A 21,946-nucleotide genomic window follows, 5' to 3' on the forward strand; every position below is an offset into this window, starting at 1 on the left:
TAAACCCATGGGACTCAAAGCATTAGACAGTCAGTGGAGCAATTTTTTTTAGGGTCCAGTGGTCCAGACTAGCGTACAGGTGCATCTCAAAATATTAGAATATCATGAAACATCAGACCAAAAAAGAACTTAGAATACAGAAATGTTGACCTTCTGGAAAATTAGGCCCATATATGCACATAGAACTTGGTTGGGGCTCATTTTGCACAAATTACTGCATCCATGCGACACAGCATGGAGGCAATCAGTCTGTGGCACTGCTGGGGTGTTATGAAGCCCAGGTTGCTCTGCTAGAAGCCTTCAGCTCGTCTGAGTCTGCTGTCTCTCATCTTCCTCTTGACCCAGGGAGATTCTCTACAGGGTTCAGGTCAGACTAGTTGGCTGGCCAGCAATACCATGGTCAGCAGACCAGTTTCTGGTAGTTTTGGATTCATTGTGGGCAGGAGCCAAGTCCTGCTGGTAAAGGACATCAGTATCTCCATAAGGCTTCCCAGCAGATGGAAGAATGAAGTGCTCTAAAATCTCCTTGTAGATGGCTGACAGGCACAGTGGATCAACAGTAGCAGATGACATGACTGTGGAAACTGAAAACACTGGACTTCAAGCACCTTGGATTCTGTGCCACTCTGATCTACCTCCAGACTCCAAGACCTTGATTTCCATATGAAAAACAAAATTTAGTTTCATCTGAAAGCAAGACTTTGACCACTGAGCAACGGTCCAGATCTTCTTCTCCTTGGCTGAGGTGAGAAACTTATGACATCTGTGATTCAGGAGTGGTTTTACACGTAGAACACACTTGTAGCCCCTTTCCTGTTGTGTGGTGGCCTCTGACTCAAGTCTCAGTCAGATCTTTGTGAAGTTCCCCTTAGTTCTTGAATCTGCTTTGTTTGACAATCCTCTGAAGGCTGAGCTCACTCCCGTTGCTTGTGCTCCTTCTCTCACTACACTTTTCCCTTCAACTTTGCATGAATATGCTTTGATATAGCCTCTGAGAACAGCCTGCCCTTTCATCAATGACCTTCTATGGCTTACCCTCCTTGTGGAGGATGACAGTGAATGTCTTCTGGACAGCTGTCAAGTCAGCAGTCTTGCCCACGATTGCAGTTGTGTGTACTGAACCAGAGTAAGAGAATAAAGGCTCAGGAAACCTTTGCAAATTGGACTCTTCCAAAATATTCTAATATTTTAAGATGATGTTTTTTTTATTTTTGTGAGCTGTAAGCCATTATCATCAAAATTAAAACAAAAAGTCTTGAGATGTTTTACTTGGTATGAGATTGATCTAGAATTAATGGAGGTTTAACTTTTTTAAGTGAATCAAGGGGGAAAAAATGAACTTTTACATAATATTCTAATTTTTTAAGCACCTGTAGATGTTATGTAAGAGGGTACATGTCCAATCAGGGATTTGCACATAGCAGTGTTTGTGACGCCTCTGTGTCAGAGAAATCTTTGTCATATACTGTAAGATACAATGATGATGGGGTCCTGGGTTGTGAACTAAAAGGCAAAGTGATGAACTGAGTAGAAAGATATTTTTGCAGCAGCAGCATGTCTATAGATAATATCACCATGATCCAGCACTCCTGAGTTTCTGCCAAAGTTGTCTAACAAGATTTTCAGCATGGTTCTTAAATTGAAATGATTCATCCAGCAAAAAACGATATTTATACACTGTGACCCTTTCAGTACAGCTACCATTGAGTGTGGATAGCAGTAAACTGCTTAAATCAATACCTCTGGCTTTGGAGAAGATCATGGATTTGATTTTGCTGATATTATAGACAAGGTAAAGACTGATAAGACTGTAAAAAAGCAAAACAGGAAAAAAAAAAATCCTGAAGTTCCTTTGTAGTAATCATACAAAGGTTCTCTTTGGACTCATATTACCAGTGGTTCTCAACTGTTCTAGGACTAAGGATGGGCAATTCATTGAAATTTAGATTAAATCGCAATATAGCCTATTGCAATTTTTAAATCACAGAAGGTGCAACATCTTTTTGACATGAAATATGTGTCAGTGCATCACAGACGTTATGCTCTACATATCATTCATGACTAAAGCAACAATTATTTCTAGAATAGTTTGCAAAAAACCTTACTGTCTGTTTTTGTCTCTGTTTACTTATAAAAAACTGCATTTGCAGTATGAGTCAAAATAATCGCTTTAAGATATTTTTTCAAAACTGTTCAGCCTTAGTTGTAATGATGACTGCTCAAAGGGCTGTATGTTAAAAAAATCAGTCAAGTTTACAACTGAAGTAAATAAAATATGTCATTCATATTGATTCATGCATCATCTAATTTAATCATAACATGTCGGCCTGGCCAACAGGAAAGATTAGTTCATGTTTAATATATCTTATATTGAGTTGGTTATTATAAAGAATGATTTATTGTGTTGGTTGAAAAGTACACAAGTCAAGGAACTTAAAAATAATTACATATTACATTGCAGTCACAGTTAGGGAAAAAAATCCCAATTAGATTATTTTCCCAAATCATTCAGCCCTATCTAGGACCTGCCTCTACCTCTTCAGTGAGAAATTGCGACCCAAATGTGTATGATAAATGTACAATTTAACAAAGAGACAAGATGCTAAAAAGCGGATCAGGGAGCCGGTTTAGCTCAGTCGGTAGAGCAGGTGTCCATATTCAGAGGCTAGAGTCCTTAATGCACTAGTCACAGATTCATTTTATTTATCTATTTACATTGGATTCCTGTTATCCGCTACTGTAGAAACAACTATGCTTTCATGGTCTAGTCCACGGATCAAGGCGCTGTTTGATGGGTATTTTCCCCCCACTCTCTCTCTCCCCATATTTTCTGTCTTTTTTTTAGCTGTCATGTCATAATAAAGGCAACAAGCCCCCAAATTAATTTTTTTTCCTAAAAAAGAATATCCTAACAGGACCCCTGAGGATACACGCACACATACATTTTATTCCATTTTGCGCTGCATGTAAATTTTGGTTGGATTCAAGAGATCTCAATTAATTAACACTTTATCATAGGAAAAACAAGTTTGTTATCCCAAGATACTAGACTGGAATCTTAAGAAAATACCAAAAGTTACTTTCTATCATGGCAGAAAAAGAACAAAATATTAGAGCCCAAAATGGGGTTGTGAAGCTGTGTTCAATGAGTTGCCTAGAGAAAAAAAAAATGGATCGATGCCCTAAGTGCAATTCACTGAACAGAGTTCCAAAACCCATTGTAGGCTCTGACCCACCAGCTGAGAATGAGTGATTGATACACTCTCTGCTTTGTCATTTGGGGCTCATTCCATGGATTAAATCTGACATCAATCCTCTTAAATTTGACCTCAATCAAAAATACGATATGCAAGTTTTTTTTCAGAAATACTCCAAAGCACACCATAAAGTCTTTGCATGGAAATTTGAATTTGAATACAATATGTTGCCAAACATACCCTTATTTATGGCCATATAAGTGCTTACAAGGGATCAGCGCAGCTTGATTTGGAATATTTTGAATGAGTATAAAATCTACTATTTTTACATTGAGGTATGCTCCTTCTGCTGTTTCCTCGTCCTTCTCTTTTTCCTGCATTTCTCCCCTTCTCTTCCCTCCTTTTCCCTCCTGTGGTTAATGATGCAACACTTCCTCATTTTTAACCAATGGGCTTGTAGTTTGACAGGGAACCAATCCCACACAACTCATTGTCATATAATTAGGGTGTGAGCCACTGCTGACAATGACCTTGGTGGAAACCTTTGTTGGTAGCAACATGCTGACTATTTTAAATTCAAATTGTCATGTTAAACAAAGACTGTTAATTCTAGCCTAACCTTAGAGGTTGCCTTGGGTCCTTTTAAAGGAGATTTGCATGTTACATTTTAGATTGAGATCATATTCTACATATGTATTATGCCCTTCATAAGGCAGAATAAGACTGTCCTATTTCTTGATGTTTCCTTAAAAAATTATAATAATATAAGTTTTACAACCAGAACTTGCATGTCAATAAAGCTGGCGTTTACAGAGTCATTTCTTGTTATGATTTCAGGGAATTTTTTAATGTGAATATCAGTCAGGTTTAGATTTAAAATTCTACATTATGTCTAGTTTCATACATGTCTTTAGCCCAGTGGGTAGAGATTAGTTGATCCTTTTGTTTACTACATCTAACCTTTCTGAGAGCAGGCTGTTCTTAGTTGCAATGATGCAACCACTAAAAATAGCCAGTCACTGTAATAACATGCAACATAGCCCAATGCACATGCATATAAAACCACATGCATGCACACACAACACACACAAAGACGCAAACACACACAACCTTGACCTTGAAACCGCTTAAGCCCACACACAACAGACCACCTTGAAATCATTGATGGAGAGCATGAGCTCTGGGAAGCGGGGCAGCTGGAAGAAAAAGAAATGACTGGATTTCAGCAGCTGGCTCGGGTGACGCAGAGCGTAATCTGGAGGAGAGGAGAGAGAGAGAGAGAAGTTCAATATTAATTTTAACGCCCACTCTGCTCACGCTGTGAGGTCGTGTACGTGATAACTCTCAATGACTTTGCCTCTCTGTTTGCAGCAGCTAAACCAGCTGTTCCAGCTCCACATTAGCCTCCTGTAATTAGCTTCTTATCTTCTTTCCCTCAAGGCAGAAGAGGAAAAACCAGATGGATGCATACATTGAAACTGAAGTAATAATACTTCCTAATTAATGATAATAATTATGGTAATAAACCAAGAGCCAAACCAGAGGCTCTCTAATTAGCATGAACAAAGATGGTTTCCTTTCCTGACATATAAAACACTATCTGAAGAAGCATTTGTTTGCACATAGACAAAGCTTACCTGCGAACACAGAAGGATGGGCACAGTTTAGAACAATGAGCTTTGTCACCATCTCGGGATAATGAATGGCAAACAGCCACGCTATGGTTCCTCCCCAGTCATGGCCAACAAGGCAGCATCTGTTGTATCCTTGGAAGAAAAGCAAATACACATGAGACTGAGCATTATTGTTGTGGCAGAAGACAGCTGTCGTTTAATGATGAAACAACAGGATGTCTGTGCTGATGTTTCGTTGTGTCAGTGCTCTAAAAATCAATACTATTCTCACGTCTTTATTGCCGGCTTCCTCCCTCAGAGGACATTAACACCCATCAAATGGATATATTTCATGACATACAGCCAAATGTGGATCAAGGTCGGGGCATCTGCCTCAAGGATTCTGATCACGTTACTGCCAATACCTCCAATCTAATCCCCTTACCTGTGGAAGCACCATTAACAGCCACTGGTATGAATCATACAAGCCTCATGCTGTACCAACATATTACATATTCCACAAAGAAGGCCAACTAAGTCTGGAAATGGATAATGGTGAGAGATTTTTCTGTTCCTAAGGATTACTGTATGCATTCATAGCACAGAGCGATTTTAACCTCTGATTGAAATGTTCCTTCCCATGTTCAAAAACTGTATAACATTCTTTAGCAGCATAATAATGCAAGGATCAAACCTTGAGTCAGCATGACAATACAACACTAAATTACAGTTTAACTTCCAGTCATATAGAGTATAAGTATTCTCTTCAAAACTGATTCCTTTAAATGTCTTAAACAAAACAACCGCATGACACTGCTAGAATATAAACATAAAAGAAATGGATCAGATCATTCAAGAGTTACAGACATTGCACTATGGTGTTTTATGTTCTTAACTTCGTATGTTATGTTATGTTATGTTATGTTATGATCTTACATTGTTACGTTATGTTTTGTTATTATGTTATGCTGTCATTATTTTATGTTACGTTATAATGTTATAATGTTCTGTTTTGTTATGTTATATAATAATATTTACCTCCGCCAAGGAGATTATGCGATAGGCAGGGTTTGTTAGTTGGTTTGTTGGTTTGTTAGCAACATAACACAAAAAGTTATGGACGGTTTTTGATAAAATTTTCAGGAAATGTCAGAAATGGCATAAGGAAGAACTGATTAGAATTTGGGAGTGATCTAGATCACCGTCTGGATCCAGGAATTTTTTTTTAAAAGATTCTTTACTATTGGGAGATAGGGCTTATGGCGGAGGTCTGCGCTCGTCGAGTGCTTTTCTAGTATGTTATGTTATGATGTAATGTTATGTTATGATGTAATGCTATGCTATGATATTTTATGATGTATCATAATTATGTTATGATGAAATGTTATGCTACGATATTATGTTACATTATAATGTTCTAACCTTTTGTTATGTTACATAATATAATGTTATGTCATGTTACATTATTATGTTATGTTATGCTGTTATATTATGATATGGTATGTTATTACCTCCGCCAAGGAGGTTATGTGATCGGGTGGGTTTGTTAGTTGGTTAGATTGTTAGCAACATAACTCAAAAAGTTATGGATGGATTTTGATGAAATTTTCAGGAAATGGCATAAGGAAGAACTGATTAGATTTTGGGACTGATCTGGATCACCGTCTGGATCCAGGAATTTTTTAAAGGATTTTTTTTTACTATTTGGAGATAGGGCTGATGGCGGAGGTCTGCACTGTTACCTCTTTACACCAGGAGATGGCGGACATGAGTAACTTCAATCCCAGCAGCATTTTGGGTGTGTTTCTATTCAAAGTTTTGGAGTTTATAGAGATTGAAAGACACACGCCTGGTGCCTCATGTTTCCACCCCAATGGGGAGGGAGCAATCGGCAGATGCCATGGTGGGGGGCACATGGGGATCCAGGAATTTTTAAAAAGACTCTACACTATTGGGAGATAGGGCTAATGGCGGAGGTCTGCACTCTCCGGGTGCTTTTCTAGTTATGTTAAAATGTTATGTAATGGTATATTACAATGTTTTAATGTTTTAAGTTTTGTTATGTTATCTTGTAACTACATTTTGGTATTATGTTGTGTTATGATTTTATGTTGTTACTATGTAATTATCTTATAAATCATGATATATGATGATGTTACTTTTTAGCTTTGACCCACTTAACTTTACGTTATCATGTCATATTATTATGTAATGTTATGTTACATTATCATGTTATGTTATGCAATATTAACATATTGTGTTATGTTATGTTATAATGTTATTTGATTTGTTTACATTATTATTTTATGGTATGCTGCTTTATGTCATGATGTAATGTTATTATGTTATGATGCAGCTTTTCTGCCTCATTACTGAACATTAATACATGAAATGCAAAAGACCTAATCAAGGGCTGTTTTTGTTATTATGTTGTTTTTGACTACCACAGTGTGTTAAAAAAGCTTTAAATAGCTTTTCTTTTCTCATTAAATTCTTCTTAAATTTGATATTCAAGCCAAAACACTAATGCATTGGATAGCATCTCTTTTTCCTTAGAAATCCTAAAAGAATACAGTAAAAGCAGTTGCCCTTTAAATGCCCATTTAACTTAGAGTCTGTCAACACTGTTGCGCTGGACTCTATATCTTTAAAAGGATATAAAAACTCTTTTATGGCTTCAGTTATGGAGTAATGCTGGAGCATGAATAGGAGATTTTTTTTATTAAGTCCTGGTGTTTATAATCTGTTTTCTTCTGACAGATTCTGACATCTCGATTTACATTTCGTAGTGTTACAATTTGTAAAGTGGTGCAAATTGTATTGCAAAGTATTTTGACTTGTTTTATTCTCATTTTTCAGCTATGTTGTGTATTTTGTGAATGTGAGCACTTGGCTGCATGTTTTTATTAAATGCTCTGTATTTAAAAAGCTGCATTTCACTGCTCTGAGCTTATATTTGTCACTGAAATAAGAAAAAGGCCATGTATGGTTAAACCAAAGTGTAAATGTTGATTTTAGTGCCATACATGTGGGCTCCAACAGCTTGTGTTCACAGGGCTCTGTGTGGTATAATTTTAAAACAGAGCACAGAAGTTAAAGTATGATCAATGCTAGCCTCCCACTTCCACTAAAATAACTTTTATGCATTATTGAGAGCTAAGCTCCTGAAAGCCTGTTAAGAAATTAGCAGTGACAGGGAGAACAATGGAAAAAGCTCCAAAGCTTTAACTGTAGAGCTCTCTCATAAGCACTTTGGAGACAATGTTAATTTTTAATGTTGAATTGGCTCAAAAACTGTTCAAGAAAACTTACAGACCATTATGTTGTGATTATATGACCTGCACAGAGTTAAAGTTGAAAAATTCAAGCTGCATTACCCATCTCTGCATCCCCTATTCATAGTTTCCACATGACATCATATACTTATGGAGCCGCCCACCTGGCGGCCAAGAAATGCCTCCTACTGCTGCAGAGAAGTTACCAGTCTGTAATGCCACCTACATGTTTTGACAAGTATTATTTTATACATTTTAAAGGGAAGACAGTTGCTGTTCAATTAGATGCACTAACCCATGAGAAGACAAGCCAGGGCTGTACTTTAACTGACTCTCTTCTGAGAGATAACCCCAGAAAGGAGAAGATTGTGGCTGTTAATGCTGCAAGATGCTCCACTTTCCTTTTTGGAAACAAAAGAACAAACATCTCCAGATCCTGTCATTTGGCCTCATGTGTATCCCTTGCTTGTGAACAAAATATATCAGGAATACTTTGAGGCATTCTTTTAAGACTTTCCACAGATGCTAACTGACTCAACAATGAATGGATTAGGTTTTGGAGGTCAAGGTGAAGGTCATCGTGCTTCATATTCTCCTGCTTGTGAGCCCTATATTTTAAGAACACTTGGAGAGTTTTCTAAACACTTTGGATAAATGTACACTGACTAAAAGATAAACTGATTATATTACAGAGGTCAAAGGTCAGTTAAATAGTTTATTTTTTGTTTGTGAACATTAAACCTCAAGAGCATTTTGAGGGTTTTTCTTGAAATTTTCCACAAATGCCTGCTCTTACTTTGATTGGGATCTTAGGATGGATTGATTAGATTTTGGAGGTCAAAACCAGCCCAGCTCTTTTTCTTGACCCACCTCTATGCTCACACTGTCTGGCAATTGAATACATCATGGAGGCATTTAATGCAAAGCAGTAGTTCCAGTGTTATCTGTATTTGTCACTTGAATGTACCAGCTCTAACACTAGTTCTAATTGACTTCACATTAGACAAATGCCCTTGTTTCGATATGAATTGTTGTTTTTTAAACCTCCAAAATGCTTTGGCTACCATGAAGTCTTGCTAAATTCATCCCCTCTTGTGATAGCTGCCAGTTCCAAGCAACAAACTTGTTTAGTTTATGTAATTGCTGTTGATAAGAGTGACAGACAAAGTGTAAAGTAAGTCAGCAAGTTGCAACAGTCCAAAATTATTCAGTGACAAATTATGCAAGTAAGTAGGCTAAGGACAGCCTGTCTGTGTAGCAAAGTCAGGACATGACCATCTAAATTATTTCAGCAATCTTGTAATTAGTGCTGAAACAGTGGCTGTAACACACTTGAATACGAGGTGACAAGTGTGAGGAGAGGACAAAGATAGAGCTACCAGACACTAAGTACTGTACATGAACTCATTAGACAATCTTCAGTGACATTTCAGCGCTCAGGCTGGTTGTCTTAAAAAGTCTGCGAGCAGAGTTAAAAGGACACAGATTTGCTAGCCAAGAAAAGAGCAAAAAATATCATTCTGGCCAAGTGATCATTAGTAGATGCTGGTGTGAGCAGACTGCCTCAGGCAGGCTTCTTCTAGTGTTTGCATGCAGAAAGCAGGCTGCAGGCTCTGGATCTGCACAATGTCCCATGTTCAGTAAGAATGACTCACAGGAAGTTAGTCGTGCCATGCTGCAGGCCTGAGGGCTGTCCACAGCTTAAGTCTGATAAACAAGTTTATTTTTGACTCAACATACTTCTGAGGTTTTTCTTGATTACAGTCTCCTAGTTTGCTCACCTAAGTACTCCACAATGTCCTTGACGTCAGTGACCAGGTAATCAAAGCGATAGCTTTCAGAAGAGAGCGGTAGGTCTGACTCGCCGTAGCCCCGCATGTCGATGGCCACCACACGGAATTCACTCTTGAACTCACGCAGCTGGTATCGCCAGGAAAACCTAAGGCACAAAAACAAATGCAAAAATGACTATTTCCTTTATTTCTTTATTTAAAACCAAATATTCAGTTTACTAGTTCCATAGCAGTTCCAACAACATAAAATTTCAATCAATACCCCTGGCTTTTCTTGGATGAAGTTTAGTAAATTATCCTGCCTTTCCTTCAGCTTCAATATGAGATGGGCCTTTAATGATTTTCAAATAAAACTAATGCCAAGCAAAGATGGGAAAGACTGCACAACAAAGAACAATTAGCTGTGATACTGAAAAACAAATTTAATTACAAATCACTAATTTGATCTTCCTTTGTAAGGCTGCCCATCTATGATGACCTGCTGCACTGTTGGGTAGATAGGGAGAGACCTCTGTCAATACAATTTAACATAATATAATCACAAATGCATGCTGTACTGGCTTATGGAGCTGTGTACACATTTCAGAATGTCTTGAGTTGTATTAAGCATGTTTTATTGTGGTATTTCTAAAGCTAGAACAAGCAGTACAGTTTTCCTTGCCCCTTACTGAGGTTTAAATTTCTTCACCCTTCATCCTGATCTTTATGCAGAAGACTGAGAGGCTGCGCTCACATTCTTGGTTGCTCTATACACATGTAAATATCCAGCTGATCTTTAACCTTCTTTCCGCCACATTAGCACACAGGTGAGCATCTTTCTCTTTTGTCCTTATCTTAATTTTTTGCTGCTCATTTGTGTCACATCACCTTCTCTTCTAACAGCACTCTGTAAGTGCCAGGGGGCTGAAGACATTAATTGTTCAAGTACTGAAAGTACAATTCTTTCCTGTTCTTGCCTGATGTATATCTTAAGTTTCTCAACAGTGATGGGATAATGCAGCCTAGTCTAGTTTCCACACATGCTATTGTAACTTGTGCAGAATGTTGACATTGTCTTGCTGAAATAAGCAGGGATGTCCTGAAAAGAGGTCGTCTAGATGGAGGCATATGTTGCTCTAAAATCTGTATGTACCTCTCAGCAATAATGGTGCCTTCACAGATGTGAAAGTTGCTCATGCTATGGGCACTAATACATCCCCCACATCATCACAGATGCTGGCCCTTTTCCCCTCTAGCCTGGAGGAGTCAGCGGACGTTATTTAAAAAAAAAAATAAAATAAAATTGAAATGTGGACTTGTCAGACCACAGGACATTTTTCCACTTTAAGTCAGTCTGTCTCAAGTCAGCGGCACACATGGATATTGTTGATATATAGCTTTCGCTGTCCATGGTAGTCATAACTTATATTTGTAGATGCAGTGACCTACTGTGATAACTGACGATGGTTGTCTGAAGTGTTCCCAAGCCCACGTTGTCAAATCCAGTCCCATTTTAATACAGTGCTGCCTGATGGTCATAGCATTTAAGGCCGGTTTTTGGCCTAGCCCCTAGCATAGAGAGATTACTCCTGAATCTTTTGATGATATTATGAACTGTAGATGGTGATATCTCTTAAGTCCCTGCAGTTGCACATTGAGAAACTTGGTTAAAAAACTGTTACACAATATTCTAAGTGGAGAACCTCTTGTCATCATAGATTGTTAAGCACTGAGCCTTTCAGGAGTGCTTCTTTTATACCTCATCATTTTACCATCATGTTTCATGTTTTTATTGAACCATGTAAACCATCACAGTTGCAGGGTGGAAAAAGTATGTGAACCTTTGGATTTAATAACTGGTTGACCCTCCTTTGGCAGCAATAACCTCAACCAAACATTTCCTGTAGTTGCAGATCAGACCTGCACAATGGTCAGGAGGAATTTTGGACCATTCCTCTTTACAAAACTGTTTCAGTTCAGCAATATTCTTGGGATGTAATGGACCGTAATCAGACCCCCTCTCTATTTTTAGTTTTGTTATGTTCCAGCCTGATGCTACAATCATTTAAATTAATTTTTCATCATCATTAATCTATACTCAGAACCCCATAATGACAGTGAAAACAACATTTTTGCAAATGTATTAAAAAGAAAATAAACACACTGACATAAGTATTCATACTCTTTACTGTGTACTTAGTTGAAGCACCTTTAGCAGCAATTTTAACCTTGAGTCTTATTGAATATGATGTAACAAGCTTTGCACACCTGGGTTTGGGGATTTGTTGCCATTCTTCTTTGCAAATCCTCCAATCCTCAGTCAGATTGGATGGTGAGTGTTGGTGAACAGCCATTTTCAGGTCTCTATAGATGTTTGATGGTGTTCAAGTCAGGGCTCTGGCTGGGCCACTCTAGGACATTCACAGAGTTGTCCCTAGGCCACTCCTGTATTGTCTTGGCATTGTGCTTACGGTCCTTGTCATGTTGAAAGGTGAACCTGTGGCCCAGTCTGAATTCTTGAGCCCTTTGAAACAGGTTTTCATTGAGACTATCCCTGTACTTCACTCCATTCAGCTTTCCCTCAACTCTGATCAGTCTCCCAGTACCTGCTGCTGAAAAAACACCCCCACAGCATGATGCTGCCATCACCATCTTTCACTGCTAGGATGGTATTGGAAAGGAATTGAGCGGTCCCTGGTCTCCTCCAGACATGAGGTTTAGAATTGAGGCCAAACGGTTAAGTCTTTATTTCATCAGAGCAGAAAATTCTTGTCTCTCACAGTGTGAGAGTCTTTCAGGTGCTATTTTGCAAACCTCTGGAGCTCAGTCAGAGTGACCATTGGATTCCTGGTCTCCTCTCTTACTAAGGCGCTTCTCCCCAATTGTTCAGTTTGGATGGGCGACCAGCTCTTTGAAGAGTAGAGGTTGTGCCACACCTCTCCAGATCTGTGCCTTGCATGAATCCTGTCTCTGAGCTCTGACGGCAGTTCCTTTGACCTAATGGCTGGTTTTTGCTCTGATATTTATTGTCAGCGGGGAGGCCTTCTATAGAGAGGCTTGTGCCTTTCCAAATCATGTCCAGTCAGTTTAATTTAAAACAGGAGGACTCCAATCAAGGTGTAGAAACATCTGAGCAATGATCATGAGAAATGGGAGGAATCTGAGCTAATTTGGGGTCTGAATATTTATGTCAATGTGATGTTTCAGATATTTATTTTTCATAAATTTGCAAAAATTTCCAAAATTCTGTTTCCACTTAGTCCCGATGGGGTACTGAGTGTAAATTAATAAGAGAAGAAGAAAAATGAATTTAAATGATTATAGCATCAGGCTGCAACATAACAAAACTGAAAAAAGTGACAGGGGTCTGAATACTTTCTGAATGCAAAGTATTTTTATAATTCAGATATTTCTGGATTTTAATTTACATGATTCCTTTTTCATTGCAGTTAATCAATGAGCCTTACCACGTAAACTGCTAAATGAATAGTTACTTTGAAAAGGCGAAGAACAAGTCTAACCTGAAAACACTTGTTTACTTGTCATTCCCACACAGAGCCCCTCAAATTCCAATCCCCTGTTTGCATCACAGAAATTCAGCTTTACATTTTGAGTCTACAAGCCCAGACTAAAAGACAGAAATTGGAGCATCTTTTTAGGATTTATGTAATCTCTTGTTAGAGCCACAAATTATGCAAGTGTTTGACAAGCAGAGCAGGATCCCCTTGTAAAATTATGTCCAGCTCTGGAGGGCTTTTTGAGTGCCTCTCTAAACTTTTTTTTTTTAAGCAAACACTTCACTTTCTTAAAAAGGTGAAGGTCACCTCAGTATAATAGAGGCTGTTTTAGATTCTAACCACCTCCTCATCATGTGGGCTGGGCTGACTTCCTAATTGAAGATCTTGTCTTCTGCAGAGGCTCCTCATCAGGACTAAAATCCCCCTCCGCCTCCTCATCCTCGGCCATGTGCAGAGGAAAGAAAGATGCAGAGCCCTGACTGCGATTCTGATGAGTCAGTACAAGATCCCTGCACTCAACTCCGATCTTAGAATATAGATGAGGTTTAAAGCAAAGTAAGCCCCTCGGACCCCTCCACCCTCCATCTGATGCACAGATACATTTCTCATTTCAAAGAGGGCATTAGCACACATTAAGTAAGTGCGAAGAGTTCTTTCTAGCCATGTCACTCTCAGCACTGTTCGTCATTCCTGTGAAGAGTACACAACAAGCGAAGCAGAAAGAGCTCGCCTTGACCGCTAATTAATCCCAGTTCTGTCTGCAGCTTAGATGGTATGTTAGAGATATGGACAGGCTTACAGCTTCTGACAACCTCTGGCCCCAATCCAGGAGCAACACGGTTTTTCATTTCATATCAGGAGGACAGTAGGGCTGGGCAATGGGGACCAAAATCAAATCTGCATAGTATGCATGGCAATACACCAACATGTATCTTCCTTTTTTTTTTTTTTTACTATTCTCATTGAAATTCACAGTAAGGATGAACATAACGATGAGCCACGTTAGCAACCAATAAACAGGAGAGAGGGATTACTTGCATACACGGGCATACAAAAAAAGAATAGATGGATGGTAGGCCAAAAGAAGTAGAGGGCAAAACCAAGATAGGATTGTCTCTGCAAGGACCCAATGGATGAACCAAAGGGTAAAGGAGCTGTTCATAGCAATTCCATAAGAGTACTGATGGGCCAATCCAATTCTACATTATCAGTTTCAGGATGGTGCATTTCTGCTGCCCAGCACTGCATGCTGGCAACATCAATAAAATCCAACAGCCATTTCTGCACAAAAAAAATAAATGGGGAGGTTTTCATCTACATGCATAAATCTTTTGGCAGCAGTGCGGCCAGCTAAAAGGACACATTTCTGTTTAATTGAAAGCTCTAAATCAGAGCAGTCATCAAGCAGAAGAACATTAGGTGAGAATGGAATGGGTTTGGCTAATATACATATGAATATAGCACAGACTCCCATCCAAAAATCTGCCACCCCTGGGCACTCCCAAATCATATGAAGAAAAGTGCCGATAGAGTTATTGGGGCATAAAATACAATAAGGAGATGGTCGTGATTTCATTTCACAGATAATGCAAGGAGTATAATAACTGTGGAGAATAAAATTAAAGTGGTGAGGATTTCTGGAAGAAATCTTCAAAGTTCTTCGTTTGTTGACTACACTATTTAACACTCAGAAATTAAGAAGTATACAGGGCTGCATGTACAAAATGACTCACTGATGTCTGGCTCATGTGACAGCATTTGCACTTTTCAGGAGTTTCAGATAGTTAGTTCCTCTGTGTAAGTAACCCAGTTGTTTGTTACACTTTTGCTTTGTAATTAATAGATTTTCAGCTTTGCCCTACACCCATCTATAACCTGTGTAAATGAGATGAAGTGTAAGTGTAATGTAATGATCCTATTTACTTGTGATGTAGGACTGTCCAGACGTAAAGCACTTCTGGTCAAATGTATCACATGCTTTAGCCAACGTCAGAGGAACAAGAGTTCCCATCTCACCAAACATGTTACCACTGAATGATGTTTCTGATAAAAAATATCAGAGAAGACTGGTCCTTTTAGGTCTGACAGCTGCTACAAGACTGTTAATGAGGCAGAAGCCTCCACATGAGTTTGAAATGAAGCATTAGACTCCTCCATTGCTGGACAGGATTTCCTTGGAACTCTCAACTGCTTGAATGAATGATGCTAAAGACAATCTAATATATACTTTGTCCAGGGCTCTGGAGAAAACTAAGATAATGTAGCACTAGCATAACTAATATCTGTGCATTGTTATTTTTCCATGCAAGATTGGGGTTTTTATTATTTTATAACTTTCATAATAAAAATGCAAACATTTGGTCACAACACAAATTTCTGGTAGGTAACAACATTAGCTCAACTACTGAAAAAATGAACATGCTATGGATAGAAAAGTAAAAGAAAATAGCTAAAGGGAAAACCAAAAAGGTGAAATGTTTGGTATCACAAGGTGAAGATTGCTTTTGACTTTTCCACTGAGCTCTCTGAGTGTTTTAAAGTGACATAAGAAATCCAAAGTTCAAGAATTTCCCTGTATAATCAGGGAGATTTTACGGTGAGTAGCATCAGTTGATGCCCCACTATGGTAGCTCAACTACGGGGCACCAAAAATGCCAAAATAGTACACGATTAACGTGGTCAAAAAGAATAAAGCTTCATTTCTTATCCCATTTAACTTCTTACACCAACAGCCCTAGCATTAATATAAAAAGGACAGCCCCCATTTAGACCAAACATTTCAAGTAGATAATCTTGTGGTCAATAAACCATTACTACTAGTAGTGCTTACAGCAAATATTCTTTTAACTGAGCATTAAACCTGGCATCCATCTTTTAAATTAACACTGACATAAATTAGATTGACACAAACAAAATTTCAAATAGCTCTTAAAACCTGGTAGACTGCCCAGCCCTAGAAGAGATGCTGAATGCTCTGGGTCATTTTCTGCTGACTGTAAATCATATCTCCCTGGCTGGAGTGGAGTTTTGTTCCTCTATTTTTTGCAGCCCAGGAGTGAGAGGGATTAAACCCTGAACCTGAAACCTCAGAGCAAAGGAGTTCTCTTTGTCGGGGGAACGTCAAGAGAGGTGACCGATGTAACAAATACCAGGCAGCTGAACAAGCACAGCTTCACAGTTGGGTTGTCTGCTTCTTCAGAGTGCAGTGGTGCTCACTAATGCTGTTACCGCAACTGCTCCCCCACCACCCTGAATTTTCTGTGACCTACCAGAACTCAGGGAAGCCATGTAAGAAGAGCATGAGCGGCTTTCCTCTCTCTCCGGCAGCGACATAGTGAAACCTGAGGCCAGATTCCTGGGAGAAAGAAGAGAAAATGGCATTTAAAAAAAATACTGAAGCTGACAGTCTAGTCCACTGGCATTTTAAGGACACAAGAGAAGAGTCAGCATTTTTGAATGACTTTTACTGTGTGTAGATGCATGATAAGAGGCTGATAATAATGCAGTTATCAGGAAGAAGACATGGCAAACATAAAATAATGTAGTGAACAAGTGACTGTGTTGTGAAACAGTTGCTGCTACAATAAGCTTTTGTTCAGCTAGCTTTAAAAAAAATGTAAACAAAAACCAGACTCTGAATAACAAAATGGAGGCATGGTTGATAATTCCAGCATAACAAAAGTATTTTTTCAACTCTGCGTCTTTTCAAGCTTCATGATCTCTGTTATTTTGAAGCTCCTCATAAAATAATGCACCAAAACTACATCCATCTAATAACATAGATGAGTAGGAGAGGAATGAATCCATTATAAACTGCAGGTATACTCCTGCACACTGTATAATTGTGCAAAACACTGGCAACATTTTGGTACATAATCAGGAGAGCGTGAAGTAGTTTGCCTGAGAAATGACCATGAGGTTGAATTCATTTTTTTCTCATCATCAGTGAAAACAGAATTTCAGGCATTTTTGCAAATATATATAAAAAAAAAAAAACTCAAACATCACACTGACATAAGTATTCAGATGCAAAATTTAGCTCAAGTGCCTACCAATTCTCTGGATCTTTGCTGAGATGTTTCTACTCCACAGTTGGAGTCCACCTGTGGTAAACTGAATTAATTAGACATAATTAAGAGCCAGATCAGAGGATGGCTGCAGTAATGGTTGTCCCTCTGGAACTTTGTCACATCTCCAGCCAAGATGTCTGGAGCACAGTGAGAGTGGCCATCGGTTCTTGGTCAGCTAGTTCTATAGAGAGGTGTGTGCCCACAGGTCGACTCCAATCAAGATGCAGAAGCATCTCAGAAAAAACTGAAAACCTAAATTTTAAGTGTTTTTGCAAAGGATCTGAATACTTTTATCAATGTGATTTCAGTTTGAAAAAATGTAATCTTATTTTTTATATTCAAAAAAATTAAAAAGCCATATCATGTTTTTTTTGTAGTTTTGGAGGTTTGGTGGGGTGGGTTGGGGGATTTTTGGGAGGTTTTGCCGGTCCTTTATCTAATACAACGAGTTACAGTGAACAAATAGTTTTCTTTTCATAAAGCTGAAATTGTGCTGAAACCATGAGGCCAAACATAGAGTTAAAACGTTCTTTTTTTCTTAACCAATTAGAGAGACAGTGCTTTTACTTTTAGCTGTGGATTGGTGGCAGAGTCAGTCATTGCTCAACCAGAAGGTCAGGGGTTCAATCTCCGGCTCCTGCAGCCACTTAACCCCATATTGCCCCCACTGATGAATCAGTGGCATGCAGGGCATATGGACTCACTCACATTAGTTAAAACGGATGGCCACTTTACATCCCAACCTCTGCCATGAGTGTGTGAATGGGTCTAAATGGACTAATGTAGCCTGTGGTATTAAAGGTACTTTGAGTAGTCAGATGACTAAAAGAGAGCCATACAAACCCAACTACACTTTACCATTTTTTTGCTACTGATTTACCGCAGCTCTTCAACTAACAAGTCAGAAAATGATTGCATTTCTGATGGCTCCTGCATAAAACCATTGTAGTAGTTAAAGTACCTGTGAAGTGATAAAAGAATTCTTTATTTTAGGTTTGTTAGATGACCAGTCAGCGTGTTATCAATCACCAGGCCAAATTTCAGTCATTTCAAACATTGCTAAGTTCTAAATTTATGACAGAAGTTGGGTTTTCAGTTAACTGTTTTCTGGCACAAATATCTCCATTATGATACTTTTAATGACCCGTAGGCCACTGTGTCTGGTAGATTTGGGAAATTTACCTCACAATGAACAGAAACACAGCATGTAGCTGGCTGCTAACTTACAGTGAAGGCAATAAAATCAGCTAACAACAGACTGTACTGAGATAAACTGCTCAGTGATTTTTATATCATCGTAGCATTGGGGGGGCAGGCTAATTCCCAATCAAGACTGTTGATGTAATGGCCTCCTATATTTGCCCTACTCAAATAAAACCAAGCCAGGAAAGAGGGGAAATATTTTCTAATGGTCTAAATCCAAAATTTAGTCACACAGAGATCTTAGTGTTTTCATATGTTTACAGAAACCTTATTCCATCATATCTAGTGCGTAAGACACAAAGTTTGGATTTCACTTTACAGGAGCTTTAATTATCATTACATACAGCTAAATGTATATGAGGTTAAAATCTCCATGTGTTTCAAAATGATACAATCTCACATGAAATTGTGTCCTTTAGATTTCATTTAGATTTAGACAGCATTTAAAGAGCATTTAAATTTTCTACTGGCAATGGTAGGCAGTAACTTTGCAAATTTAGAGTTACACAGAAAGAACGCGATAAATCTGTTGAATATTTACTGTAATTGTTGGCAATGCCCAACAGAGTATGCACCACTGCAATTACATAATCTAACATGCAATGGTTTGTTGGATCAATAATCAACAATTACATGGTAACAATACAATAATGCTGCAGTGTGGGCACTTTTGATACTTTTTTTATGCAGAACTGACAATGCTGGACTGGCTTAAAACGTAGGACTAATTAAAGATGTGTATGTGGTGGAATTGGTACTTTAACTTTTTCCCCTATAAACAACCCCTGCGCAGACACAAGGCTTAAGCAGTTTTTGTGACAGACATGCCTTGGTATTTAATTACATAATATTGAGCACAGGTTGTTAGTTGGAGGCTGGCAGCTCGCCCCATGTAGAGGCGGAGGAGCTGTTCTTTCAGCACCACCTGAGCGCAGATCCAGCAAAGCACCACCGAAACCCGTCTGAAAATAAACAGACGCCTCATGATCTGACCACAGATCAGGCCTGTTTGTCTTTTCACGACGCGACACTGCAAAGCAAGGTGTTCTAGCATTTTTACATCTGAGCATCCTAGCATGCAAGGCAGTCTCCTATACACTCAAACACAATGGGCTTCTCCCCTCTCTCACAGTGAGCAGACACCTTTCACGTCCAAGTGCATGAGTGTCTTACCTTGATCCTAACATAACAGTGGGTTCCCAAGGACGTGTCATTCAGACAAGCTGGGGGAGTTTCACGAATCACCCATTGAAAGGTTGTTGTCGGCCTCAGGATGATGTTCCACCAAAGTTTCAGCAAGGCTGCGACGGTGCAAAGAGCACAATAACCGTATATAAGCGACCAATACCCCAAAACTCTGATTTTCAGCGCAAGTCTGATTAGAAATAACAGCAAGTTGTGGAGCACTCTCGCCATTTTTACATTGCCGCAGAAAAATCGATCCAGATCAAGTTACCTATTGATTTCTCCCTGTTAATCTGTCGCCCGTGTTTAAATACTGCTCTGACAATGCCGTGGTGTCGTTAGCAGCGCATACGCACGACTGTCTGAAGGGAGGATCCCGAGCACAAACGTTTGAATGGGACGGTGGCTGCTGGAGCATCACGTCAGATTCACGCTTGCGTGTGACAGCGCTGGTTGTTTAGCTGGAGACTGTGTTGTTGACTATACAAGGCAAGTCCGAAAGCGAGCAATAAGCCAGTCGATGCAGTCTGTGATTTACAGTGATTTGAGCACAGCTAAGAGGCGCTGTTAGGCTGGGAGAAAAACACCGAGGATGACTGCAAAGCTTCGGGGCTGTTCATGAAAACAATACTGCGTTTAAACAGACAGCATGAACGTCAACAGACCAATTCTTCCCATTTTTTATACTTAAAACGTTTAAAAACAATAGATAGCTGACTTAATCACACATGACTGGTATTCTGCAGACAGCGCATTAATATTTAATCAGGTGTACTGCGGTCACAGGTGTGCTTTCATTCAGGCTTTGACACTGCGCACTTATTTTCTTAGAAAGCACAACTCCAGACAAGCTAACACTCATAATCTCATAAACCATTTAAGTAACTTTATCCTAATCCCTCACGTGACAGTATATGTAATAGATTACATACATCAATACGCTTTACAACTTCTCCTGCTGCACTATTTAATGTCTTTTTGCCTTAAATCCAGTATGTTTTTGCCTGATTGTCGTCATTCTGTTCTTTTTACATTGAGCATGAGTGGTGCAGCGTGAATTCACTGACTGGGGTATAAGATTGAACTAATGATGGTTTACTTTTTCACGTCATGGGTGCAAATTAAAACTTACTTCCCTGAGCCCAGGCTGAGATATCAAATAATGAGAACTGTAAGCCCTTATTGGCATGACGTCATAAAGGTGGGCGGGAATAGCATCAAACAGAGACTTAACCATGTAATGCAGGGGTGTCAAATTCAGTTTCACATCAGCCTTAAGGTTGTTACTGGAAGACAATAAAAATCAACAACCTATTTGACTCTATGTAATATTCTTATCGGTTTTATCAAAATACAGTGCCTATAAAAGGTGGCTTCTTAAAAAAATAAAATCCCAAAAAACCTCTTTAATGTCAAAGTGAAAACAGATTTCTACAAAGTAATGTCAAACAAAAATATGTACTGTGAAATAATTAACTACATAAATATTCACCCCTTTCAAGTTAGTATTTAGTAGATGCACTTTGGCTGCTATCACAGCACTGAGTCTGTGTGGATAAATCTCAATCAGGCTTGCACATCTGGGCACTGCAATTTTAATCTATTTATCTTTGAATGGATTACTGAATATTACTCAAGCTCTGTCAGGTTTTATGGTGATCTGGTGTGGACAGCCCTTTTCAAGTCCAGTCACACATTCTCTATTGGATTGAGGTCTGGCTTTTGACTCTGCCACTCCAGAAAATTCACCTTGCTGTCTTTAAACCATTACTGCTTAGGGTCATTGTCTGGCTGGAAAATAAATTTTCTCCCAAGCCATAGTTCTCTTGCAGACTGAATAAGACTGACCTCCAGGAGTTTCCTATATTTTAACACATTCATTTTACTCAGAGAGAACCCTCACACGCACTGTGAGAACGTGCAAAACTGAAAGGCCCTTTCTGTTCAGGATTCAAACCAGGAACTTTCTTGATGGAAGGCAACACTACTAACCACCGGGCCACTGTACAGCCCTCAAGAACATAATGTGTTCAATGAATTTTGATTTCAAGCCCCATTTCATCTCAGTTAAAGCAAATATATGGAAAAAATATGCTGACAGTAGCTTTAATCT

At 38.9% G+C, this 21,946-nt stretch overlaps 1 protein-coding gene across 1 annotated transcript in view; it reads right to left on the reverse strand.

Moving 5' to 3' along the window:
- The window catches only part of ephx4 (epoxide hydrolase 4), a 28,063-nt gene extending 7,888 nt beyond the window's left edge, over nt 1-20,175 (reverse strand). Inside the window, exons 1-5 of the mRNA XM_041791713.1 lie at nt 19,822-20,175; nt 16,645-16,730; nt 9,867-10,024; nt 4,835-4,963; nt 4,349-4,452 (exon numbers count right to left, since the gene is read on the reverse strand). Of these exons, the coding sequence (XP_041647647.1) occupies nt 4,349-4,452; nt 4,835-4,963; nt 9,867-10,024; nt 16,645-16,730; nt 19,822-20,064 (720 nt within the window). The 5' untranslated portion in view covers nt 20,065-20,175. The remainder of the gene's footprint in view (nt 1-4,348; nt 4,453-4,834; nt 4,964-9,866; nt 10,025-16,644; nt 16,731-19,821) is intronic.
- Nucleotides 20,176-21,946: the final 1,771 nt, after the last annotated feature.

Source organism: Cheilinus undulatus, linkage group 7 (genome assembly GCF_018320785.1).
Source record: "Cheilinus undulatus linkage group 7, ASM1832078v1, whole genome shotgun sequence".
NCBI lineage: Eukaryota > Metazoa > Chordata > Actinopteri > Labriformes > Labridae > Cheilinus > Cheilinus undulatus.